The 27,582-nt window shown below is 40.5% G+C and overlaps 1 protein-coding gene across 7 annotated transcripts in view; it reads left to right on the plus strand.

The window, feature by feature from the left end:
• MEGF10 (multiple EGF like domains 10) overlaps nucleotides 1-26,792 on the plus strand; it is a 158,400-nt gene extending 131,608 nt beyond the window's left edge. For 6 of the 7 annotated variants that reach the window (XM_033110933.1, XM_033110932.1, XM_033110931.1 and 3 more), the window contains 12 exons: nucleotides 2,521-2,667; nucleotides 3,861-3,995; nucleotides 4,505-4,633; nucleotides 6,079-6,207; nucleotides 8,363-8,491; nucleotides 10,660-10,788; nucleotides 12,912-13,148; nucleotides 14,228-14,355; nucleotides 16,096-16,219; nucleotides 20,380-20,424; nucleotides 21,300-21,506; nucleotides 22,770-26,792. In XM_033110933.1, coding sequence (XP_032966824.1) covers nucleotides 2,521-2,667; nucleotides 3,861-3,995; nucleotides 4,505-4,633; nucleotides 6,079-6,207; nucleotides 8,363-8,491; nucleotides 10,660-10,788; nucleotides 12,912-13,148; nucleotides 14,228-14,355; nucleotides 16,096-16,219; nucleotides 20,380-20,424; nucleotides 21,300-21,506; nucleotides 22,770-22,960 — 1,730 coding nt within the window. In that variant the 3' untranslated portion in view covers nucleotides 22,961-26,792. The remainder of the gene's footprint in view (nucleotides 1-2,520; nucleotides 2,668-3,860; nucleotides 3,996-4,504; nucleotides 4,634-6,078; nucleotides 6,208-8,362; nucleotides 8,492-10,659; nucleotides 10,789-12,911; nucleotides 13,149-14,227; nucleotides 14,356-16,095; nucleotides 16,220-20,379; nucleotides 20,425-21,299; nucleotides 21,507-22,769) is intronic. The other variant, XM_033110936.1, reaches the window with a different exon arrangement.
• Nucleotides 26,793-27,582: the final 790 nt, after the last annotated feature.

Consider the following 27,582-nt stretch of genomic DNA (forward strand, 5'->3'; position numbering starts at 1 on the left):
CCAAGGAAAGACATCATTGCAATTGTATAATAAAAGTTATTTGAAACTAAGCTTGGTTCTGTTGAAATATGCGTATGAATGGAGACAGAAGATTTGATAGATGATCTCTAGAATTCTCTGTGATTGTCTAGAAATGAAATGATGGGTAAATCATGTGAAACAAGCTTATCTTTGCAATGGATCTCCTTGCTGTATCTTGTACCTTGTTGCTTCTATGAAAATTACCTTGATAAAGTTGATCATGATTGATGGTTATGCTAACCAGCTGAACAAACCTATTAGGGAAGAGGAATCAGATGTGAAATAAAGGATCACTTATTCAGGTTTGTCAATCTGCCCTGGAGTCATTTTTCTTAACATGCTCTGATTGAGAATGTGCTAAGTTATATATAAATCATGATAATCTCTAATGGAAGAGAGCAGCATATACTTTTTGACCTGATGGAATGGTGTACTTCATTCCATCTTAACTGCATTGATTAAGCGTAATGTGAAGGAGAGACTTGGCAAGTAGCTGATAAACTAAATCACCATAAATTGCTACATCTCCCCCTTCCCAAAGCTCCTACCCACCCCACACACACACACAAAAGAAGTGCCAAAAAATCAGGAATAATATTCAGGATGGTTTTCAGATTAACAAAGTAATCATTCACCTTCTACTAATCCAAAATTCTAACTGGGATTTGTGTGGGTGGCTCTAGACTAAAATGACCAGGGTGTCGGAATCTCTACGAAGCAGGTGTCCTCTTTTCAGCTGCTGTTAAACAGCAGTCCTGGCTCACTGGCAGAGCTCAGGACCTGAATTTGAATAGACTGAAGCCTGTAGCAGGTTACCTTTATTGGTACTTCCTTCAAATTCACAAAGCAAAGTTCGGGTGTGCGACTTCCTTTCAACGTGGTTTACTCCTCCATACAGTTGATGCTTCTATGTAGTATAGGTGTGAGTCAAAACACCACGTAAGATTCTACTGCTGGTGAATCACATTTGGGGAACATAAGAGTTTGCAATTCCATCCCAGCTTTTCAAAAGAGATTTGGGAAAAAAAAGAAAAAAGATTATATATTTATGAATTCAAAGAAAGAAATATCATAGTGGGCCAAAATTCCATATTTTATTCTATGGGGAGCTCTTAAAGCCCAATCAGTTTATAACAGGTCTGATCTGCTTTCTTCGGCCCGCAGTCCAAGTTAACATAACAGTCTATTGTTGGTTCCTTACACACAGTAAGGTCTGTGTGCTTTCATGCCTACTTGACAGCCTTTACCATGTGGGAGACTTACAGACGGAAAAAAGCAGAACAGTCAGAAGTAGAGTTAATGGTCCAGCAGGAATTGCTGTGTACCAATTAGCAGTGTGCACGTTATGGTTGGGGCTGCTTCTGCTTTAAGGTTCGGGCCACGGTAACTTTTCTCCTAATCAATGTAGAAGCAAAAACTGTAATACAAACATTGCCTTCTCAGCTTCCTTGGTGCTGGGTGGTGTTAGTGTTCTAGAATCTTTGAGAGAGAGAGAGAGAGAGAGAGAGAGAGAGAGAGAGAATGCTTGTTCTTACCGTGTTTTCACTTGGTCTAATCAGCAGTCTCCCGTTCACTACTAATTATAACTCATTCTTATTACGTCTCAATGCAAAGAGCATTTCTTTGGGTTGTGAAGAATTCAGACTTTCAGGAAAGAGGTCTCTGTTGTGTGTCAAGTACAAATTTACAAAAGACTTTCATTTACTTCAAATAAAACTTGGTTTTTATTTTTATTTTTGCAACTTGGGCTTCTCTTTATGTTTCTTTCAGGCATTTTGTTCTTTTGTGACTGACTCTAAAGTTTCTCTATTTCCAGAGTGAGAGTTAAACACCTATATATAGCTTCATGATGATCAATAGCTTAGACAACAGCTATAAATAACATTAATTGTGATAGTTCACCTATAGCTACCCAATGTCAGATAAAATATTTAAAGAGGAATTTGGTCGCACAGATTAGTGTTTATTTCTGTGCTGCACAATGTATTATCAGAATATTTTAAGATTGTGTTTATTCGTTTGCTCCAAAGGGGAGGTTTTCTTTGTGTAAAACAATTTAACCACCTTTTATTTCTCCTTATCTTTTTACACTTTGTCAATTTCTCTGTAAAAATAAAGAATGGGAGGAGGCATGAAGTCGCTAAAAACTAAATGATAACAATATTTTTGATAAATTTTGCCTTTAATAGAGCTCCTGGGCTGCCCCTTTGCTCCCTCCTCCTAAAGAAGAAAATCGGTATAACAAAGGTGTTTTATGCCTTCTTTTTTATAACTACTGAAAATAGTTGATTTTAGTGTTATGATACATGAGCACACAGCATATGATGGTGTATTGATGTGTATACATGTATTTTAAACCTCGCACCACATCCGCTCATTCTTGCCTGAGATAACTCAGCATGATACTATGACCTTAGTTAGTCCTGTCTCTGACTTAGCATCCCAGATGTGCCACCCACTCTGCCTGTCACTCAGCCTTGCATGTGTGCACTGTTCCAGGTATCCACTGTGATAGCGTGTGTGCTGAGGGACGCTGGGGCCCCAACTGCTCCCTGCCCTGCTACTGCAAAAACGGGGCTTCGTGCTCCCCTGACGATGGCATCTGTGAGTGTGCACCAGGGTTCCGAGGTACCACTTGTCAGAGAAGTAAGTGCTTCGTTAGGCAGCAGTTTCTATCTTTTCTTCTCAGGGTACCGTGTACAGAATTATGATGTCTGACCCACCTCTCAGTTCATAGTGATGCTCTGTTGTGGCCAAGGGCAGAGGAGAGTGTCATAGATCTCATTGTCCTTTTGCAGAGCTGTCCTCGACAGCACTTCCCCAAGAGCTTTTTTCCTTCCAACCTTCAGGACTAACTTCACAGATGGGGCTTTAGCCATTTTGGGGTTTCGTGGTCTCATTGTCATCATCACCGGGATGTGTGTCTTGATCCTGCCTTAAATCTTGCAAATGGTGTTCCAGAAATCCACTGACCTGTAAATATTTTATTCAGCAATTTTGGCATTGGCCTCACTTCAATTACTAGAAGTCAACATCAGCCAAACCTTGCGGCAAATCAAGCATCCTGCTTATGGTCTTAAAGTCAGTGCTATGGGGAAAATAGAATTGCAGAGTTAAAAGTGGGCGATGTTGACATTGATCAGTAGAATTTTTAAGATAGGAAATGATCCATAAGATTTTACTAAATCTTTCAGTAAATGTAATCAAGAAAGGAATATACTATAACTAAGTATAAGATACATTATTCTACTTTTAATTACTTTTTTTTCACTAAGAGCTCTATGCAGTCATCTTATATTTAAATCCAAATAATGTCTTGGGAAGAACCTATTTATGTAGCACTTTTCTTATTCACTTTTCAGTCACAGTCATTAACCTGGACCATGTTGAGGGGAACAATCTTTTAATTCTGACTGTAGATCTATTTATTGCCAGTAATGACTCTTAAAGAATAAAAGATCAATGCCTGGCTTGAGAATATTTATTTGGGCCTTGTTAGAATTTAGTATTTTATTTCCTTCCTTCATTTATTTGTTCAGCAAAAGTTCTTCAAGCCCCTCCTCAAACCTCAAGCTAATTGGGGCTATAAATGGGAAAATAAAGAGGACTAAGTCATTTGCCTACCCTCAAGCAATTCAGAATTTAGTGACTTCTTTTCATTATTAAAAAATACCCTTGTTCCTTCGGTGGTGATTGTTTTATACTGGGAAAGTTCTCAGTATCATTATATATAAAAAAAATATATTTTTTTTACCCCACACTTGAACTAGATCTCAATGTGGATTATGAAGGAAACACATCTCAGAAAAAATAACCATCGATTTCCATTCTGTTTTCAGTCTGCTCCCCTGGTTTTTATGGGCATCGCTGCAGCCAGACATGCCCACAGTGTGTGCACAGCAGCGGACCCTGCCACCACATCACGGGCCTGTGTGACTGCTTGCCCGGCTTCACAGGTGCTCTCTGCAATGAAGGTAAGGCACACAGGCCTTTTGCAGAGAGAGGTGTTGATGAGCAAGCCCCATGCAGTCTGTCCTCAGGCTTCCCAAGGACATGTCTTCAGCTATCAGCTATTCATGCCTCGGGTACGCTGTGTTTGCAGCTTCTGTAAATATGACTTTGAGCTTTGAAAAAGCTGGCTTGCCACTCCAGCTTTATTCTCGGAGCGGGGATACTCTTGTGTTAATTGGAAACAGCCTCTCATGAAACATCAACATGAGGAAGGATTTTGACTCCCTGAGCAAAAAGTTATAAACGCAGAAATGTGATGATGTCTCCTTCTTGTGATGCCTTAATGAAAGTGTTTGACTTCATGTGTTTGCACAAATGAGCCCACTCAGGATGACGGATGCTGTCGAGTGGCGGCACGTACTCCATGGGCGACTGGGTTGATGACCTTGGAAGTCGTTTCCTGTCCCAGGAGTCTAGGGCTCTGTGAGATGAGACAGTAATTGTGAATGACTGACCTATAACTTATTCACAGTGTGTCCCAGTGGCAGATTTGGAAAAAACTGTGCAGGAATATGTACCTGTACCAACAACGGAACCTGTAACCCTATTGACAGATCTTGTCAGTGTTACCCGGGCTGGATCGGCAGTGACTGCTCTCAGCGTAAGTCTCATTTGAGAATCACTGATCAACCATTTTTATTTGTTTCTTTTTACATTCTTTAGGATTGAGGTATGAGTGGTTATATAATCAAGAAGAAAACATATATGAATAATTATAAGATACATTATTTTAATTTTTAAATGGCTTTCTTTCCCCATTAAGAGCTCAACGCAGTGGTCCTATATTTAAATCTCAGCAATGTCTTGGAAAGAACCTAAATAAATAGCACTCTTGCTTATTCACTTTTCAATGTGAATCTTTAAAATGGGGGTCACATACTCAGAAAGTCTGTTCTAAGATTCATTCCAGACCTCAAGTTTCAGCTATTCTTTTTCCCTTGTTCTCGGGAAAAAATGGTTACACCGTGATGGGAGACTTTTTTTTTCTTTCCATTTTTAAAATTACCTCAGATGTATTTATTGTCTTTATTGGGCCATAGTGCATACTGGGTAACCACATAGAAATTATAGGTGGTCCTCCTTTTAAGCAGTTATATTCTTGGAACATTAGTATGAATTAAAAGGTTTTGTTTTGTTTTTTGAGAAAAAAAAATCATTTTACCCCATAACCTTACATTACTATTACACGGATACTTTATCTGAGGTTCGGAGGGCCCTTCAATAGGCAGTGACCACTAAGATTTAGTTTAGTTTAGTGTTTTCAAATCTAAGATTTACAAAAAATCTTAGATGGGATCTAAGATAAATTAAGATTTAGTTTTATTATTTTCTGCTTTTTCTAATTAAGAATTTTTATAAGTAAACTAATGCTTACATACAACTGGGAACCTTAACCTTTTCAACAAGCTTCTGGTGACAATTCTGGAATGGGGTAACAAGGGTCAGGTTTAGAGATCAAAGAAATGAATTGCATGACCTTGAGCCACATAACCTTCTCAAGTCACATAATTTTTTCTATCTGACTTCTGCTCAAACATCCTCTCCTCGGAGAGGCCTTCCTTAAGAGAGCGGCTTTGTCATTCTTGTTCCCTTTGGCCAGCTTTTTGGGGTTTTTTTTGTTTTCCATAGTACTTAGTTCCATTGGTTTTTGGGTTGGCTGGTTGATATGCCTGCCTCCTCTACTAAAATGTAAGCTTCCAGAAGGTAGTGTGGACTTTGTCTCATCCTCTGCTCTTTCCTATTCCCTGAACAGTCCTGGGCACAGAGGGCTGAATGTGCATTTCTTAAATAACTAAACCTGTAAACTTGAGATGATTTTCACTCTGCCATCTGTGAACGGATGTGCGCATCAACAACGATGGAGGCTGTTGCAGTCAGCATTGCCATCTGGGTTTCGGTCAGACTGGAGCAGTGTGCTTTCTCAGTCCTGATGCTCACTGCTGACCTCTGACATGCAAGGAGATGGGGAGGGGTGGGTGGAATTTGCTCTGCCAGGGGCTGGCCTCAGAGCTCTAACAGCGCCCGCCATGTGTGTTGCCGTTTCAGCTTGTCCGCCCGCCCACTGGGGCCCGAACTGCATCCACACATGCAACTGTCACAATGGGGCCTTTTGCAGCGCCTACGACGGGGAATGTAAATGCACTCCTGGCTGGACGGGCCTCTACTGCACACAGAGTAAGCGGCCAGCCTGATGAGCCCTCCCCCTGACCCGTGACCCCCTCCCCCAGGGAGCCACCCCAGGCAGCACGAAGCCTCCCCCTTAGCATGCACGGGCTGAGCGCACCAGGCATTTCTGGCATTGGAGTGTTTCATCTACGCCATGACCTCTAGGCATCTAAATTCTCTAAATGGGGAAGAGCTGCCATGTCTCAAGTTTTCGGTATCTGTGTCATATCAGGACAGTGAGGTGGAGCAGTGCTACCCATGATGCTTTGTTTCTCCCCTCTTCTTTAACCAGACCCTATTGGTTTCCCATGATGTATTCTAGCAGCACAAAGGTTAGGATAAGTGACAGTGATCAGAAACTGGAAGTAAAGATGACAAGCTTCACTGTCTTACTTCACATATGCTCTTGGAGAAGAATGAGTTCAGTGGTTCTCAAACTTGAGCCAGCTTCAGAATCACCTCGATGGCTCAGGAAACAGACTGCTGGCCACACTCCCGGAGTGTCTGACTCAGTAGGGCTGGGCTGGGACCTGAGAATTCACATTTCTAATAACTTTCCAGGTGGTGATGCCTCATGCTTTAAGAATCACTAGTTCTTTTTTCCCTTTTATATCTCATCGTGTCCTAACTATTTCTTCTACTATGAGGTGTTTAGCATCAGAGGTTACACAGAATACTCCACAGCTGGCACCGTTGGGGGGAAAAAAGACTGTTCTGTACTCTCTTGCCTTCAACTGAGTAAAGGAGATAAGACAGGACAGCATGTATTATGGTTCTCAATAATAATATATAATTTTAAATAACAATAATGAGCTGTGAAAGAAAGATGAGTCTGAAATTTGGCAATTCTTGTTTAATACTAATTAGAGAACATAATTAGAGAATAGGCTGAACAAGTCTTTTGGAATGTTCTAGAAGGGGTATAGACCTTGAGCCATGATTTGAAAAGAAGAATTGGCAAGGAGAGAGATTGTCCCAAGCATGTTCTACCGGGATTGTATATACTCATATAAAGGTTTTTGAGCTCCTTAGAGAAAAGTACTTGTAAGTTATTGCTTGTAATTCCAGAATTAGGGCCCGTTTCAAACAGAGGAGCTTTGTAAGTGGGAGTAGCACAGCACAGTGGGAAGAACATGGTGTGGGGGGGAAGACTTCCTGCATTTGGATCATGGCCCCACCATCTTGCCATTTGCTGGCTGTGTGACTTGGGGTCTTCCGGTCTCAGTTCCCATGTAGGGGGGTAATATCTATCCTTGTAAAGATTCAGTGAGAGGATGCGTGAGAAGGATCGGGCACAGATTAGGTGCTAAATAAGTACCTACTTATGGCAGTGGTGATTGTGGTGTTCTGGCCTCTGTGTCTGCCTCTGTTTCCTGAAAGTTGAGCTTTCATTAAAACCTCCCTATAAGAAAAAGGGCAAATAAAAGGGACATGGGATACTTGGAAACAGCCATTGAGCTAGCCCGCATTGAAGCTTTCTTTATTCCAGAGGGCCCCAAAACACTCTTGAGGGCAGCTGCTGGCCCATGAGAGTCACTAGGGCCTGTGCAATTCCTCAGCCCAAGGGCGCTTCTGCTCTGGGGCTTGAAAATGGTGCAGCAGTCTGAGGCTTATTGCTTTTTCACAAAGTACCTGTGAAGTGCAGGGATTTTTGAAGTTCAGCATTCTACCCCACATCTCGGTGAAGGAAATAATATTATCTGAGTTAGTTATAGATACGGTAGACAGGACTAGTATCAGAGTTGGAAATGGTCTGTACTGTAAGTAAAAGCATACATGTAATTTTATAATATAAAGTACTCATTTCAGTCCACGTAATCTGAGTCCAGGATTCAAGTAGTAGAGTAAAAGAATGAAAGGAAGTGCCCCAGACTTTTGCAGGGTGGGGAGATGCCTTGTTAGGAGACACTAGTGTTGCCTCCAGGGAACCCGGGATGGTTAAACTGCCAGGTATGGGAGCGTTCTGCCTCCTGCTTGTGAGTTACAACCTCCTGGCAGGCACCCCTTCTTGAGACTTCAAAGAAGGCTTTGTGACAAGCTGAGACACACAGTATTGTCTTTATTCACTCTCTCGTAGCTCAAGGTTTAAACACAGACATGCTAGTGGAAAGAGCTGTGTTTCTCCTCAGCAGCCTCTTGACTCCTGCTGTCCCTTCTTGCACAGGATGTCCTCTGGGGTTTTATGGAAAGGACTGTGCGTTGATATGCCAGTGTCAAAACGGAGCTGACTGCGACCACATCTCTGGGCAGTGTACCTGCCGCACTGGGTTCATGGGGAAGCACTGTGAGCAGAGTGAGTATGAGAGCATGACGTCCCTAGATGGTCTTTCGTTCCTTCTTCTTCTCTGGAATCAGCTTTCCTAGATAATTGAGAGTAGTAAGGCAGAACTCACAACTTTGAAGTTGTTTCAGCTGATAGCTGGTCACCAGCGCGGTTGACTTCCCCTCCCAAAGACCTGGCTGCCTTGGGATCCTTGCCGGCTGTCTTTTCTCTCAAAATTTTTCTTCTGAGTAACAACTCAGTGCTCTGGGTGGAGGGGGCATGACGGTACGACTGAAGACAGAATTCAAGTTTTCCATCTGTTCATCCTGGCTCCCTCTTCCTTTCCTTATTTTTGGAACGTGGCTGCTCAGAGCTTTAAAAGAGCCAGTCAAGCTTTCTTCATGGCAAAGGCAGAGCCTGGGTCTCACACAGAAGGAGACTGCGTTGGGTGGGGCCAGGCTACGTGTGCAGGAGTCAGAGAGGCTGGAAGCCCAGGGCTCGCCCCACGATGGGTGAGTGAACAAGTCCATGGAGATATTGCCATCCTTTGCCAACTTTCTCTAGAAAGTACTTTTATAATGTTTCTGCTAACAACTTCTCATCTTAGTCTTCACAACCTTCAAGACAATATATTGCCTTAAAATTCTGTTGTAAAAATCCTATCGTGGGAGAATACACTCTGTTGGAATTACCCATCCTTGGTTTATCCATTTCCGCCTCACCAGCTATGCTTCAGCTTACAGGGTTAGGAGAACATTTAGTTTTAGACTGAGTATTTCAAATTAGTTTATTGTTCCTTTCCTCTGTGACTTTTGGTGTTCAAGAGGAATAAATAAGGGCTTATAGCTTATGGGGCTCACTGTCTAATCATAATGGCAGATGATTATATAGGATATAGGAGATTTCCCTGCCACCAAAACGTCCATTCTTGGGAGTTACATGGCTGTAGAAACAGCGTGGCCTGGAAAGATTGATTAGCATAGCAGGATTTTGGCAATAAAGCATCAGTGTCTCTCAACCCCTCCAGCACCTCGCAGCACCACCAGACAGCCCAGTTGTCTCAATCTTACGTGCTAAACCCTAGAATACCTTTACATATCTTCCTGCTCAGCAAATATAACAAGAGTGACATCCAAGAAGCAGCCTAGACAGAGAAGGCCCAATTTTAGTTTTGCTCCACTAGTTCATTTAATCATGAAATGGCTACACAGTTGTCTGCACACCCCTTTGTGTATATAAATATTTTGTGTGTGTATACAAATGTCTAAACATATGTGAACATACATATATGCAGAGAAACCAGAATGGGCTCCTAACTGACTTTCCCTTGACTGGCAGACTGGTTATGGTCTTATTAAATAAAAGCCTCTTAAGTGCTTCCATGATTACTCTGAACATCAAATTAAAACGTCCCTATTTTGGGAGACTTCTCCCAGTGCTCATTTGTAAGCAGAAACCCTCTGTTGGACAGAGAAATCTGATAATAATAGCACATTGCCCCCTGCTGCTCACTTTACCAAAAACAGCAATCACTGTTTTGTCATGATTTTTCGATTTAACGTGCCTATGCTATTCTTTGAAATTCATGCCCAAACTTACTAATGAGTACATCATAAAAACCCCACTATTTCAGTCTCTCAGCCTTCCACCTGCAAATCCAAATTTTGAGCCATCCTGTGGTAAGTGAAGTTCTTACCTAGGAAACTGACAAAACTTGTCCCCTCCCTCTCCCCCTACTCCCAGCTAATCCAAGTCAGAATGCGGGAGGGTCCCTGAACCTACATGAAAATACACTGGTTCTCAAGGAAGCATTTCTAGCTTATACTTTTTGGCCGGGTCCCCTTCCGTCTCACAATTTGGCCTGGTGCAATCATCTCAAATTGCCCCAGTGATGATCCTCATCAGTTCCTTTGGGACTCCACAGACTCTCTACACTCCCATCTGGGAAGTGGGTACATAGAAGCTGAAAGTGTCAGGAGCTGTAATGAGGGGCTCAGTCTCCGCCCTATATCACCTGGCCTGTGCGTCCCACCATGAGTCAGGGAATGCTGGCCAGCTCTGGGGTGGTACAAGTCTGGCCAAATAGGGATCCCCTGAAAGGGCTGGCCTCCAGATACACAGGGTCATCCAATAAGAGACAGCCTGGCCCCAGATTCCCAAGGCTGGAGAGCTATACTGGACTTTCATTTCCTTCTCAGAGTGCCCTGCAGGAACATATGGCTATGGCTGTCGCCAGATATGTGATTGCCTGAACAACTCCACCTGTGACCACATCACTGGGACGTGTTACTGCAGCCCAGGATGGAAAGGGGCACGCTGTGATCAAGGTAAGGATCCTAGGAAGTAATAACTACTGCCTTGTATTGTATGACCACCACCTACCACCCAACATTAAATATTTTCACCTGTGTTATCTGATGTACTCCTCATCCCTCGGCAAGGTATAACTGGTCATTTATTCAGTTGTCAGATGCATGCCTTATTGTTGCCGTCCCGCAGCAACATAAAGTATACAATCTGATAATATCTGACATACGTATATATCCATGAAACCATCACCACAATGAAGATAATGAATATATCCATCGCTCTCAAAGTTTCCCCATGTCCCTCCCTGCCACCACTACCCCCTAGATCCCAGGACGTTCCGTCACTATAGATTAGTGCATTTTTCAGAATTTCGCAGAAATGGAATCTTCTTTGATTTTGTTTACTCGACGTAATTATTGAGAAATTAAACCATGTGGTAGTGTGTCAGTCGTTCAGTCCTTTTATTGCTGGGTAGATTCCATTGTATGGATACACCATAATTTGTCTGCCCACTCATCTGTTGATGGGCATTTGGGTTGTTTCCAGTTTTTGGTTATTACAGATAAAGCTGCTGTGAATATTAGTGTACCAAGTCTTTGTATGCACATATTGCTTTCATTTCTGTTAAGTACATGTCTAAGAGTAGGATGATTGGGTCCTTTGGTAGACATACAGTTAACTTGTTAAGAGCCTTGTGCCCATGGTTTTTAACTAGGGTGTGTGTCATAATCACCTGGGAATTCTTGTCCTATACGTGGCCGCACCTGGGCAGTTCTGATTCCCGGTGAACGGGGCCTTTGAGAAAATGCTTCTGGTGGCTCGGAAGCGTGGCCTCCAGAGAGTTCCTGCTGTGTGCTGTGCTCCTCAGTCGGTAATAAGCATGATAAGCATCTGGGGTGTAAAGGCTTTAGAAAATCCATACAGTGTTGCAGGGGAAGTCATCTCACACTGGAGGCTATGTAGGTACTCATCTCATTTTCCTTCATAACTTTGGCCTGCTCATGATTTATATTTGATTGTCATAATATAGGATGCTATAGTCCACAGTCACATCATTATCATGTATGCACTGAAACCACACTGCGCTGACTTTGGTGCTCTGTGGTTCAGGGCAGACTGTCTTATCAGGAGGTCTAGCATTAAGAATCATAAAGTCACAGGGACGTTTGAGCTGGAAGCCCCTTCATGAAGGCCAGTTTCCTTACTTTCAGATGATGAAACTGCAGCCTGTGAGCTTAAGGGAAAGTTCAGAATATCTGGATCTATTTTCTTGTTGTTATTGCCAGGTTTCTTAACTCGTAATCCATACCTTTTTTTAAATTAAAATTTATTGGGGTGACAACGGTCAACAAAAGTACATAGGTTTCACGTGTACAATTGTATAATACATCATCTATGTATTGCATTATGTGTTCACCACCCAGAGTCAGTTCTCCTTCCATCACCATATATTTGACCCCCTTTAATCTGTATCTTTAGTGTCCTTACTTGATGAAACAGGAGGAAGAACTGTGGAAAGCTGAAATTTGAATGTTAATAAGTAAAATTTTAGGGTGATGTCGTCAGGTATTATTGGGACAGAACTTTCTGTCATAGAAGATAACTGCGTAAAACACTATCTTCTGAGGTAAAAGGTATATTCAGATCAGGATAAGGAAGATCCTGACCTTGGACTGGAGTTATTCTTGCTTGGAAGGAAAATTGCTTTACTGTTACAAATGCTAAGGGTAGGCATAAAATTAAGTTAGGCCGCAGAGACATTTGCGAATGAGCCCCTCAGATGCTTACTACTGTATAGTAAAGCACAATAAAAATCCGATGAAGTATTACTCCCAAGTAATCGTCAGTCATAATCTGGAATATGTGAGAAGCTTCCAAATCCTGCTGTTATATCTTGGGGCTCCAGAACTCCTGTCTCTTTTTTGAGGCTTAGAGCAGCCTTTCTCTGGGCACAGACAAGCCAACACCATCCGAAAACGAGGTATGTTTGTTTTCCCTTCCAGTTTTGTTTCCAAATTAACATTTCATGAACTGAAAATATCCAGGTCTTAGCACAGTGGGAGATTTTTATAACTAGAGATCAAACATTTATCCAGCACCTTGTCATATTTCCTCACATCTCTTTTTCGCCCTTTTCTAGCTGGTGTTATAATAGTTGGAAATCTGAACAGCTTAAGCAGAACCAGTACAGCTCTTCCTGCTGATTCCTACCAGATCGGGGCCATTGCGGGCATCATCATTCTTGTCCTGGTTGTCCTCTTTCTACTGGCGTTATTCATTATTTATAGACACAAGCAGAAGGGAAAGGAATCGAGCATGCCAGCAGTGACCTATACCCCCGCTATGAGGGTCATGAACGCAGACTATGCCATTTCAGGTAAGACTGGAGCCATGAGAGGCATTTCAGTCCTTGCAAAGTAAGGTTTCATCCTGGTTCTTCGAAACTGGGTGTTCAGTGGTGCTGTCCATTGTTACTGTCAATTCGCCTTGAGGCAATTTTGTTTGGAAGAGAGATGTTGCTAGAGATGTGTTTTATACGTTAACAGTAGTAAAATCATCACTGTTGTCTTCTATGAGGATTTTTTAAATGAGATTCATTATGTGGTTGCTTTAGACTTTGGGAATTTCAACCTGGAAGAAGCTTTGCTGGGCACCCAGTCCCAAGCTTTTGTCATTATGTGGGGGGCATGGAGGAGATAGGAGAGGTGGCTGTAACTTTCCAAGGTCATGGAGCCAACCAGGGATGAGGACCAGGTCTTTGATCTCTGGCCTTGGGTTCTTTCCATTGTTCCTTTCAGCCGGTCCCTCGGCCAACAAGAATCATTAACTGCACAGCAACCAAGTTACATAAGAAACAGTTTTGCTTTTAGTAAGATCCAGGGCAGTTCTTTAAGAAAACTCCTTTGAATTTTCCTTTCTGTCACAAGTCCCCATAAAAGTAAATTTTTTAAGTGACATGCTCAATCATCAGAAGAAGTAACCACTCAAACTGAGGTGTTTGGAAACTTAAAATATTTATTAATTTTTCGGCAATCACTGAAGGATTTCAAGGGGGTCACATGTTTATAAATACACTGATTCTGGAGGAATACATAAAGTAACTGACTTACTTAGTAGTACCGTTCTAGTGCAGAATATTGTGTCAAGAACTCAAGTGTACAAAAAAGAGGAAAGTGACAGCAAAAGTAGCTTCAAAGAAATGCCTTCCCAGCTTGCACAAGCCCCAAAGCAAAGAGCAGTTAGTTACCTGTGGATATTTTCACACTTTTCAGGGAGGCAGGTAGGAAGGCAGACTCCTGCTGCTTCTAGCAGCTTTGCTGAGTATGCTGGGCAGGAGGGTATTCTGCCCAGCTTGTGATGTGGAAGCAGTCCAAACATTTGTTCTTGTTCATTTGCTTCCCCTTTTTCCACTCAGATTTTTCGGGGAGTCTTAACCGTTTCCTCCTCTTCTTGCAGAAACCCTCCCTCACAGCAATAGTGGCAATGCTAACAGCCATTACTTCACCAATCCCAGTTACCACACCCTTACCCAGTGTGCCACGTCCCCTCACGTCAACAACCGGGACAGGATGACCATTGCAAAGGTGAGAGGAAATGGCTCACACCGCTGAAGGTGGGCAGGGGAAAGACGAAGGAACAAGAAGGTATCTAGGGCTGCTGTTTGCCAGATGCCGTTCTAGGGACTTCATATCATTTATTCTTCTAAACAATCCTGTGTTTATTAGGATCTCAAGTTTAATAACAAAAAAAAAAACTGAATAATGGGGAATTTAAGTCACTTCCAAGCATAGCTCCCCAGCTAGTGAGTGAGGCAGCAGTGATGTGAGTCGAGGTCTCCATGTCTCTACAATTTGTACTATTTCCATTGCACCTCTTTGGAAAAAAATGTTTCTAATATTGCATGAGGTTTTAAAATAATGTCTCACAGCAGACCTACAGCCGACTCAAGCCTGGGGAAAATTGCCAAGTGTGTCTTTTCTGACCACCTGTGTCGTTTGGGGCAGCCTGCGGGGCCTCTGGTCCCGCTCCCCACATAAGAACGCAGGATATGGTGAGGCCAAAAAGGGACACCCACGGAGCCATAGATAGGGGAGTCACACCACTATATTCTCTCTGGCGGCCTGGCAAGACACACGCAGTAGTAACCACACTATCCACAGTCCGCCATTCATTTCTCTGCCTGCCAACCAACCAACCAATCAACAGCCCCACAGTTACATCAGTAGCCAATTGGCTGACCGGTTACAGCTGATGGCCAACCAATCACAGTTGATGGTCATTCACTACCTGAGCCAGCACCTCCCCACCCCAGGCCCAGAGCCTGGAAACTGCTCTCTGGGACTCTGTCCCCACAACCTATCTGCTAGTACCCTTTCCTGGCCACCTGTCCTTTCATAACAAACAATAACAACAATAATATGTATTTATTTAGGTTGAACCTGAAATTGCATTTTTGTAGGTCAATGATCAAATAGGAACAATATGCTGAGCATTTCTAATCATTTTGCAAATAGTAATTCATTTAATCTTCACACCAATTCTGTGAATCAAGAGTGATTCTTATCCCCATTTTATCAATGCACAGAGAGGTTGGAGAGCCAGGGCTGTCAGACCCCAAGCTGCTTCTGGAGACCACCCAGCTCACCCCAGGTCTCTCCCACACTGCTCTGAAATCCCAGACATTTATCCCTCCCATTTGCACCCGGATTATATTTCCAATCTCCATGGTCTAGTCCAGCTCTCCATTAGAAGAAAACCAAGCTAATTTAATTAATTCGGTTGCAATTAAGTTAATGCAGCTGGATTTTAATTATAGCGCCTCTTAGTTAAATAGCACTTCACATTCTCCAGAGACTTTCATATTCATCATTCCATTTGTTCTCATTCACATTCAGGGAGAGAGGCAAAGTACATAATCTTATCCTCGTGTTTGTAGCTAGGAAAGCTGCTTGGAGTTGCTTGTGACTCATACAAGATCATACAGTGTTTGATGGGAGAGCTCAGACCAAGACTTTGGGTTTTCTCAATTCAAAGTTCCGTGTGTAAATCCAAACAATATCTAATTAGCACAGAGTATGTGAAAGGAAGAAGTTGAGGCAGTGGAGGCAGCAGTTGAGGCCCATGGACATGCACTCCTGCTGCCGGCTGGGTCCCACCAGCCCGGAAGCGCTCATCCCGCCCCACCCCCCACCCCTTCCACCCAGCCTCGTTTCAGGACCAGTCCTGGATACCTACCATGGACTTACTTTCCCCAGATCAGTGAGGCAGTGCTGTGCCACACTGTATTCTCTTTTCACATCTTGTGTTGTTTATATTTTTAACAGTCCAAAAACAATCAGCTGTTTGTGAATCTGAAAAACGTGAATCCTGGCAAGAGAGGCCCAGTGGTGGACTGCACGGGTACGCTGCCCGCGGACTGGAAACACGGCGGCTACCTCAACGAGCTCGGCAAGTTCCCCCAGCTCCCACCCCGGACAAGCGCCTTTATCTTTAAGTCACCTCAGATAGTCACAGATTTATGTTTGTGCCAAAGCGATCTATTGACAGCATTCACGAACAAACAAAATGATAGACTTATACCTGTCCCAAGTGCCTTATCTATCCAACATTGATTGGGTTTCTACCACGCGCCAGGTAAAATGAGATAAGGATCTCTGCTTGCTTGTAGCTTACATTCTAACCCTACATGTATTAACTTAATTCTCATAAGTACTCTACTAAGTAGGTACTATTGTTACCATCATCATCTCCGTGTTACAGTTAAGAAACTGAATCATAATGAGGTTCCATAACTTGTGCAAAGTCTCAAAGCCTATTAAATGGTAGAGCTGGGATTGGAACCGAGTCAGCTCAGGACCAGGATCTGCGCTTCTCTTTGCTCTCTTTCAATATGGGGTCCCATACTTGAGGCCCCTTTCCCTTTTAGGTGAGGAGGTGGCGGTATCAACAAGAATATAGTAAGTCAGTGGTTCTCAAGCATTTGGGAATCAGGACCCTTTCACACATTCTTAAAAGGTGGACCCCAAAGAACTGCTGTTGATATGGATTCTATCTATTGATATTTACCATCTTACAAATTAAAACTGAGAACATTTTAAAGTTATTTATTAATTTATTTTTAATAACAGTAATCTCATTTCATGATAACATAAGATGCATTTGATGAAAAATTCCTACATTGAAAAAAAACAGTGAGAAGAGTGGCCCTGTTTAACACTTTTATAAACCTTTTTAATGTCAGCCTTAATGGAGGACAGCAAGATTTTCATTTTGTGTCTGTGTTCTGTCAGTAGTGACCTCCCACTTGGTTTAGCTCCTGGAAAACTCCATCACATACCTGAGAAAGAGAGTAAAAAGTACAAACAATGTTGTTGTATTATGATGAGAAAAGTTTTGATCTTGTTACCCTCCTGCAAAGGGGATGGATTTCCTGGACCACACGTGAAGAATTGTCGTGATACCCCACTGAGTATATGGTGCCATTTCCAAGCGTGTGCACCTTATTTTCAAGGTGGAGCTTGGTGATATAGTAACTAACGTGTATGAGGTGCCTTGTTCGTAACAAACCCTTTCATGTGTATTTATGTGGTGGTAAGGTCACCATAAAACCCAGTTAAGTTTGAATTTCAACTAAGCAACTAATACTTTTAACGTAAACATATCCCAAATGTATGGAGCTTGAGGTATACTTATACTAAAAATTATTTGTTGTTTCTCTGAAATTTAAATTTAACTGGCCTTCCTGTGTTTTTATTTGCTAAATCTGGCAGCCCCTACTGGGTGGGCCCTTCCATGAATATTGTTTTATTGAAGAAAAACACTGGGAGGCACAGAGAGGTTAATTCTCTTGTCCAAGATTTCATGGAGAGAAGGGGGTAAAGCTAGGTCTCACGTGGTCTTCTGACTGCTGCCTCTCTGATCTTGCTGTGAACACCATATACGTCCAATCATCTGAGCCAGATGTAAGAACTAGTCCCTGTGGGCTCTGAAATCCCTTCTTACTACAGAAATGCAAATGTCTAAGCAGGAAAATAAGTACAAATTCTCAACTTTTATCTTCATTCTACACCGTCATTATCAACAGGCTATGTATTTTTGCACATTTACAGTAAAATTATTTATGTAACACTTATTCACAATATATTTATTTACAATGTACTTATTGGTGAAATTATTTATCATTAGGGAGGCTTTTTAAAAGTCTAAATTACATTAATAATTTAGCTCAAACAAGTACTTGAATTAATACTCAGTAAAATACCACCGAGTACTCCTGAGGGAAGAGTCCTCTGTTCCACCTTCACCTACTGTAGTTTGTTCTGATTCCAGAACACGCAGTCACTGCAATGGTCACAAATCTCTGCTTTTTGTCTCAATGAGACCCAAGGGACTAATTGTTGGGAACATAAAATCTTCATTGGAAATTCTGGATCTCCTTGGTTTGTTCCATTCCAAGAGTAATTCTGCATTTAATATCCCTTTAAAGTTGTTGCACAGAAAAAGTCTTCTCTTACAAAGAACAGAGCAAGGCACGTTACAGATGACGAAGTGTGTAGATGTTTTAAATGGTGGGAAAGTTGTGGTGATGTTGGCTGAAAGAGCCCTGAACTTGGCACAAAAGCTGAGATCAATTCCTGATTCCTTTATGTGACGCTGGACTAATCACCCTCTCAAGATTGATTTGTTCATGTATAAAATAGGGATAATGAGTGTGTCCTGACTTGTTGTATGAATTAGATTAAACTGAGCATTTGAAAGCACCTGTCCAGGGACTGGGACATATTCCCATATGTCCCAGGAAAGTAAGTGTATGAGGAAACTTACCTGCTCCCTTGTTAAAACAGCGCCCGATCTTCCAAGGCAGTGAAGAGAGAGAATCTGGCAGGGGTGTTTTGTCTCACAGCCCAACTCTTGTCCCCTAATTTACCATCTGCCCCAAGCTGCTCTCTTTAATCCCTTGGGGAAGGCTCATTGCACAGCTAAAGCCAAGATGTACATTTAACAAGACTGGTACAGTTTGGAAATGGCCGAGGGAATTTAGCAAAGAGTAACATAGACAGAGTTTCTTGACAGGGAGCTCTCAGAGGATCCCTTTACAAAGTCTGGGCATCCTCAAGACCACCCTCAGGATCAGTAATTTGCTAGAAAAACTCACAGAACTCAGCAAAAGCTGTTATTCCCGTGGTTATAATTTAATCACAGCAAAAGGATACAGATTAAAATCAGCCAAGGAAAGCGACAGGGACAGAGTAAAGGAAAATTCAAAGCATGAAACTTCCAGTTGTCCTTTCCCAGTGGAATCACGGAAAGTGCTAACTTTTCCTGACAACAATATGTGACAAGACACATAAAGTATTGCCAACTAGAGAAGCTCACTGCAGCCTTGGTGTCCAGCGTTTGTATGGGGTTTGGTCACGTAGACTTGTTGTATGGGGTGGTTGACCTTTAGTCTCATCTAGAGGTTGAGCTGATACCATGTGACCCAAAACCCCTCCCATAGATCACTTTGTTCGATTATCCAGTGTAGCCCTAGGCCCCTCCAGGTCAATAAAACACTGGGCGGGGTATTCCAAGGAGACCTCCCAGGAACCAAGGGCAAAGGCCAGACCTCCCTTTGGTAAGGTTAATTCCTCACTGTATTTTCTTATCCTGCCTCCCTGCCTAAGTCAGTGTCTTTCCCACTGGCTGGAAGTCTGGCTAGACTTCACAGCCCAGACCCAAGAGAGTGTGCCTGAGAGAGGAAAGCATTCCTGTTTCCTGTCCCTCGGTGACATATTAGACACATCCTGTCCCTTTAGTAGATCCTCCCTCTTTCTCCACAGAAGTATGCCCCCAGAGGACATCACCACCAGAACTTGAGTTTAACATCACTCTAAGAAATACATGCACAGTGGCAGGGGTCATTTATTTACCATTTCTCATACTTATTTTAATGTCCATCACAAGTTACGACTTTATTCTGTTTTCAACCTAATTCTCTAACATTCCTTTAAGAGATCATTGAAAAGCTTACAGATAGACTGAAGCTGGGGTATACTGTATGGTACAGTAAGTGTTACAGTAATTGACACACGGTTCATTTATTTATGTGGCGCTTCAGAGTTTACAAAGCCTATGCTCTGTTTCACGTAATGATCGCCACAACCCCGTCAGGCGTGGAAGGCAGGTTTTGTTTTCCTCCTTTTAGAGATAAGAACACTGGCACTCAGGGAGTTCAACGTCTTGCCCATAGTCCTGTGGCTGACAAGTGAGGAAATTGAAGTCCTTTCTCTGAGTTCTAGTCCTGGCTGTGTCCTCTCCACTGTGCAACCTTGAACCAATATACTGATTCATCTGTGCCTCAGTTTCTACCCTGTATTGAACAGCTTTCCCAAAGTCACTGTCAATGAGCAGGAAACTGATGAGAATGATATATGCATATTTTTAATTCTAAGTACAGGGGACATCTGGCACGAGTGATCTGGTGTAAAGGTTTGAAAAGCAGCAGCCTTGGTTATTTCCTGTATTGGGTGCCCAAACCATCTCTCTCCATGACCTTGAAATATTAGATGGGCTTTCTCTTGCTTTCAATTCTTAGTGGGTATTTGTTTTTTCTTCCTTTATCGCAGGTGCTTTTGGGCTTGACAGAAGTTACATGGGAAAGTCCTTGAAAGGTATGGTGTAAACCTGAGGAAGAAATTTATCAAATTTCATTTATTTATCAAAATAAATCATTTATCAAAATGACAATTCTTAAAACTATTTTTACCTCAGAGACTGAGATAATTTGCCAAACGAGCAAGAGTGGCAGTGTAAGGAAGATGTAGAATTGTTGGTGTGGTTAATTATTCCAACAAACACACTTGACTGGTGTATCAGGAGAGTGGCCAGAATGACATATGCATATATGGATCTAGTGAGAGCAGAAACCTGGGAGGACAAAGGTTTCAGTTTGTTGGGGAAACACTCATATTTCCTTCAAAAGAAATATGGCTAATGGTGAGAGAGAAATGTCAGAAAGGAAACAGCAGGGAAACTAGGAAGAGATCAGCGTGGTTCCATGCCCACTGAGGCCTGCTCTTCAGGAGGAGTCTGAGTAATAACTTCAGGGCCCCAGTATTGAGGGTGTACAAGGAATCCTCCCAGCACAAATGCCTTCCTCACCATGACAGAACCTTCTTGTGCGCCTGGGGCCATCAACAGATGGTTTCTTGATTGAAGCCTTTGAGAATCGGAGACTAATAGTAAAATAGAATGGAATTCATTTTATTTGAGTGTGATAATCGAAATTAAATCCATGATGTTTACATTGGTACTTACCTTAGAGAAGAGCTAAAATTACTTGATAGTCTTTTATGCATTATAGCAATTTTATAGAAAATTATCTCGAAAATAAGGGGAAAACATACGCGTATAGCAGTATTTTCACGGTATGTAATTTAGAAAACTAGCTACAGAGGAAAACTGCCCAAGTAAATTATGGCCAAGAAGAAAAATAACATTGTTTATCAAACAGCATTTGCTTCTTTGTCCCCTATCTCTCTTCCAGATTTGGGAAAGAATCCTGAATATAATTCAAGTAACTGCTCCTTAAGCAGTTCTGAAAACCCATATGCCACTATTAAAGATCCACCTGTACTTATCCCCAAAAACTCAGAGTGTGGTTATGTGGAGATGAAGTCACCAGCTCGGAGAGATTCCCCGTATGCAGAGATCAATAACTCAACTGCAGCCAACAAGAATGTTTATGAAGTTGGTGAGTTCTCCTAACCAGAGAAAGAAGCTAGTATAGGAATTAAAAAAAAAAAAAAACAAAACAATGTTAAAGTCTTTGAGAATGCAACAGCAGTTTATATAAACCTTATTGAAAAGAATAGCTCATGTTTTAAATGTAAATTGTGTTTACAATTGGTGTCAAATAAATTATTCAGGGAAAATATTATTTAGAAAATTCAAAGGAAGTTTTGCTTATCTCCCACCTGGTCATCCATCTTTCGTTTTGTAACCATAGTGAATATTTTAGCACACATGTGAAATAGCATATGTATCATATTAGCAAATATGTCACGTTAGCCAAAACAGACGGTTCCAGTGGATTAAACAGGTGGTTTCAATTCCTGGTTGCATTCATTATATTAATAAAATGCTTTTAGCAGAATGAAAATTTTTACTTTTAAATTTGTCTAATATATCAGTAATATTTTCAGTTGTGAATCTGATACAAATTAATAAGAATTCAATTTAAAATTAGAGTAATTTTTATTGCCCCTTGCAAATACCATTGAGGGAAAGTTAAAACATATCAGAGCTATCATTGGCTAGATAGTAGCGCTATATATTTTAATTTTTCTTTCTATCGCTCTATCTCAGTATTTATGATTTAAACTTTTAAACAATGCTCTACTACTTATAAATGAAGTGGCTAATTTAGCTTTAGTCACTAATAATTCATTTTATGCTCCAGACGTGTCACTGAAAAGATCTATAAGTATTAAGACAGCTTTTTTAAATGAAAGGCTTAGTGAACTAGATTTCTTTTTGAAAGGTCAATCACAAGTGCCCTTTGAACTGTCCCATAAGCCCCCCACTGGAAGATGGGAACTCACCTGAGAGCCTGAATTCTAACGCTGTGAACCTGTGTTTCCACGAATTGAGTTAAACTGTAAAGACTTCAGTCTTCTTACCTGTAGAATAAAGGGTCTGCACTAGATTATATCTCCAAGCTTTTTTCAGATAATGGTTTAGATCCAGAGTTTCTGTATATTCCCTTGATGTCTTCATCCCAACCGTACAGTCATCCTTTTGTTCTGAACACCGTTTCTGCGTGTCCGTGGGTCTGCCAACCACAGAGTAGCCACCTCTATATCACGATAAAAGGAACATTTGTTTTTAAAAATAATATTTTCTTATATTTTTATAAAAGCTCCTCTTGTGTGTTGGATATTTGTACGAAATGCCATATTCTATTTATTAAAAATTTTTCATTGATGATAAATTAACGTGTCCCTGATTGTCACAGAACCTACAGTGAGTGTTGTCCAAGGAATATTCAGCAACAATGGGCATCTCTCTCAGGATCCATACGACCTCCCAAAGAACAGTCACATCCCTTGCCATTATGACCTGCTGCCAGTCCGAGACAGTTCATCCTCCCCTAAACAAGAGGATGGAGGCGGCAGCAGCAGCAGCAGCAGCAGCAGCAGCGAATGACACCAAAGGACCACTCGGTAGCCACTGGAACCCTTTCCAGAACTGCAGTTCAATTCTTCTCCATCCTTGAGTTTGCCACCATTTATGAATGTTAATGTACATGGTAGGCAATTGATGATGTAAACCAGAAAGCTCAAAGCTCAGGCTGGCTGACCATAGGTCCTTGTGTACAGGTGGCTTGGAAGGAGATAATCAATATGAGTTCCCACTCTTGTTAGTTTTAGAACTGCACCTATGAAGCATGACTCACTGTAAAATCTTGGCTACAAGCATGACCTTGCAGACCTCCTTCAAAGACATGGGTTGCAGTGGACATTGGTATTACTGCTTGAAAAATTAAAATTTAAATATTTTCTTTCTCATTCGCATTGTAGAGCTATACCTAGGATTGTGCAGTTTACCATAAAATGTAGTGTGAATCACTAAACATATAGAGGGAAAGGAGCATTTTATTGAGTCCTGATTGTTCATGTTTTTTCAGCTGAACTCAGAATTGTAGGGATACTATAAACCCAGGAGGAAACATTCTGTCGAGTGGCATAACTGGTTAGACTTCGAATAAACTTTAGAAGTGGATAGCAAATTTAAATATGAAAACCTAGACATTTTTAGAATGAAGAAATGTACCATTAGAATTATTTTAGAAATACTAAAATTATTACAGGAATCAATATATGCCAGGCAGAGGTGAAATTTCTGCCTGTCTGACCCTTGTCCCACTTTAAATCCATGACATTATTCTGATCATTGTCCCTATCATACACATTCACCACTTGAGATCCATAACATATCAGTAATTATTTCATAAATATAGAAATGAAATAATTTTATTTTTGACAGACTGGATTGAATGAGTGTATAATGATTGGAAAAGTTGTAAATTTTAAGTGTGAGGAGACACTTAAGTTTTGTAAACCATTAGTAATACATGCTGTAATATAGAATTAGCAGAAAGCTTTTATTAATTTCTCCCTAGAAGTGACTGAAATATTTTTGTGCATATTTGAGAAAAGGGCACTTTTCTTTTATTAATTGTTGATTTAGAGAAACTATGCTTAAGCTGGTCTTTTGCATTGCTAATATGACATGTACCCCATTTTTCTTTAATTTGTATTTTCACGTTTAAGTTGTATATTCTATGTTTTGTAGTGTTTGAATTGTTAATGAAAAAATATTATATGTTCATTGTTTCTTGTATTATTACCACTTATCTTTTTGCTTGATAAAAATGAATTTTTTTTTCTTTTGGAGGGAGGAGATGAAAATATATATCGAATCTATTGAAATTGGTCATTACTGAAATAGTATAGAAACCATAGGTGAATGGCTTATAATTGAAATAGAGAAGATTTAATATTCCAAAGTGGAGTTCCTTTTGATCTGTGCATTCTGAGTCTTGGCTAAACCAGGAGTAATGGCAGCAGGAAGCTATCCTTACTGAGTGAGTACCACACGCTGATCTCACTAAAGACCTTCATTAGGGTTGATCATCCAATCTGGGATACTTCTGAGAGTGAATGAGGACATTATTAATAATTATCCTACAATGGACTTTAATCTAGATTGTTCCAGGCAAACCAGAATGATGCTCGTCTTGTGCATTCTTATCATGCAATAACGTTTTTCACCCCAAGGCAATTGTCTCATGAGAATGCCCATATGTTGCAAGAAAGCCAGTTTCTCTTTCTTTGACCTATGGAGCAAGCCAAAGGGCTGAAAAGCTGAGAAAGGAAACAACTTCATAAGAGAAAACAGGGGTCTTCAATCTTTTAAAGACACGCACTGTGGTCCTGTCTCATGAGTCAATGAACAATATGTACGGTGCACCTGTTGTGCCAGTAGTATACATCTCACATTGCACTGCCAGTTATCAGGTTGGGATGTCCAGTGATTTCATAGCGCACACCTGCCCCTGCGATGGTGGTTTGGTCGGGTGGATGATACAACAAACATCTTAGGGCATTCCCTCCTTTGATGGCTGTTTCTTTTAGGGAACCCCAAAGTCGGTTCAAGGAAATATAAAACTGCTTGGAACACACCTTAAAAACAATTGATTTATGCCAGCAGTTAATCACTGCCTGATCTTGACAATAGGATATAGGCATCTAATTCAGACACTTATGAGTGAATAGCCACAAAAAGTCCTTGCTGGTAAGAAGAAAAAAAAAAGACATTTTTTTCCTTGCTTTTTTAAGGATCATTCCCCATTTGCTCCCTGGAGCTACAGAAAGATTCCCCATTGCTCCCTGGAGCTACGTAAAAGAAAAAAATGAAACAAAACAAAACACCCATTTCTTGTGTCATTCCACTATCAAAAAATGGTAAGAAAGAAATATAAAAGGCAACAGCAACTGAAGGAAAAAACCTGGGCAGCAGATGTGGACTCAAAGGGGCACTGCCGTCCCTTCCTGAGCTTTCTTTCTGATAAATCAGTTGCTCAGGACAACTGCTGTCCTGAACCAAGGGATTCTCACTTATCAGGGTTCACTCAGGACGTTTCAAACATCAGAACACGCACAGCACTTTGGATATTGTAAAACTACATATTATATCTGCCTAGTTCAGAAGTCAAAATGTTAGATTTGGTAAAGAGAGAAATACTTTTGTCAGAATGAGAATTAAAGACAAAAGGCTCTGACAACTTTTCCCCCCAAAATGACAATCTTTTGGAACTTTTCCAGATACGTTAAATGTAATTTGATGGTGACGTCATTCTTCATACTTAGTGAATCTATTCTCATAACCTTTGAACCCGTGTTAATTTGGGACCCTACACATAATTTCTTCCCTGCGTCCTATAAAGGTCCAAGATGCGAATGAGTTTGGTAATACCTGGCTAAAGCCATTCATGCAGGAATGTCAGCAAAACTGTTCTTCTTTCCTTAGAGGTTGATGTATCAGAAAATTTGTAAAGTGTTTGTATTTATATATAAACCCATCAAAACTGGCTCAAGTGATAGCTCATATGCTTGCTTTCATACGGGGAGTATACTATTTGTAGTTAATTATATAATAAGGGAAATTTCATAGTGATTTACAATGCTTGATATAAATTCCTCTCCCAGTAGTAACGTTAGCAGAAGATTTAACGTGTTTAGCATTATCTGTATGGGAAATTATATTCACCAATTTCAGGAAAACCAACACAATTTTATGACAGTTATCACCTGTCCCAACCAAATACATTAGCACAATAACTGTGTGTTGTAATACAAAAAACTTTATGAAAATGTGATCATTTTGATTCCAACTAGCCACAGTGGTAGTTGTCAATTATTGGGATTTTTAAACCATAAATATTGCAAAAATTGCACAAAAATATCACAATACCATTTAGAATTCATGTGGATATTAAAAGTCTACTACTTATCCCTTAAAATAAAATGAAATCATTAAAAAAAAAACTTGAGTTTTAAGGTTGTGTTTTAAAATAACAAATTTTCTATCTCTGGGTAACATGTTTACTATTCAAAATAAATATTTGAGAGATGTTTTGGTCTTAAAGGCTTAATGTCATGAAGTGTACATAAATACGCAAATGTGAATCACATGGTGTGGACAGGTGCTTGTTTATGAATTAAAGATTATGGCAAACTGCCTTTTTAGGGTCCTCTAAAAATTGATGTCCTAACACTGGGTCTGCTTATTCTAGTTGAGTATTTAGTTCAGGCTTCGTTTTGAACAAATCACAATATCTATTTTTAAAAGGAAAAAAATTAAAATACATTCGGATTTTCTTCATTGTAGCAAACAAAGACAGCTTTCAGTGTTAAAATATCTCTTATCCAAAGATGATAAACTTTCAGCAGTGTTAGCCTACATTGTCATTTATATCACCAAATGAGTTTATAGATTAATGCAATAAACTTTCTAATAAAAAACTTTGAAGTAGTGTTTATTTTTATGTTTGATCCTATTGCTAATTAAAGAAAAGAAGAAAACTAATGATCCTACTGGAAAAAAATATTTTTTCATGTGTGGCCTCATAATGCTTTATATATACATTTAAAAAGCAATTATATTTTATTATGTTTTATTGCTTGGCTATATGCTTTCCCTTCAGACTTCTTGTTCTTTAAGGAGAGAGGCAACACTTTTTCATATTTGGATCCCTGGAACCCGGGTTAGCGGCTAATAGATCTTCTATAAATAGCTTTAGATTATCTTATGTGAATTTGCTTTTTAAATTTCAGTAGACTGTGAATGCTTTCCTTTATAATACAACATTTTGAAACATTCGCTTTATGATACTGTGTTCTAGGTATCAAGTAGGAATAAAACATTGCTACTTCTCTCAATAACTGTTAATTTGCTGAGTGCCAAGCACATTTGGGGATGCAGAGAAATACAAGACATGAGCTACTCTCAAGTGCTCGTTATTATTTATTAGGGAAATAAATCATCTTGCTAGCTGTGTGACTTTGGTAAGTTACTTGACTTCTCTGGACCTTGGTTTCTATATTGTATTATGTTGGAAATACTAGTACCTATTTCAGGGGGATTTGTGAGAATTTAATATATACAAAATACTTCAGTACCTGACACATAGTAGATGGCTGATAAAGGTTAGCTAAATAACTATTATGAAAAATTAGTTAATACTAGTTTGCAATAACCAGATG

Source organism: Rhinolophus ferrumequinum, chromosome 7, assembly GCF_004115265.2.
Source record: "Rhinolophus ferrumequinum isolate MPI-CBG mRhiFer1 chromosome 7, mRhiFer1_v1.p, whole genome shotgun sequence".
NCBI classification, from domain to species: Eukaryota; Metazoa; Chordata; class Mammalia; order Chiroptera; family Rhinolophidae; genus Rhinolophus; species Rhinolophus ferrumequinum.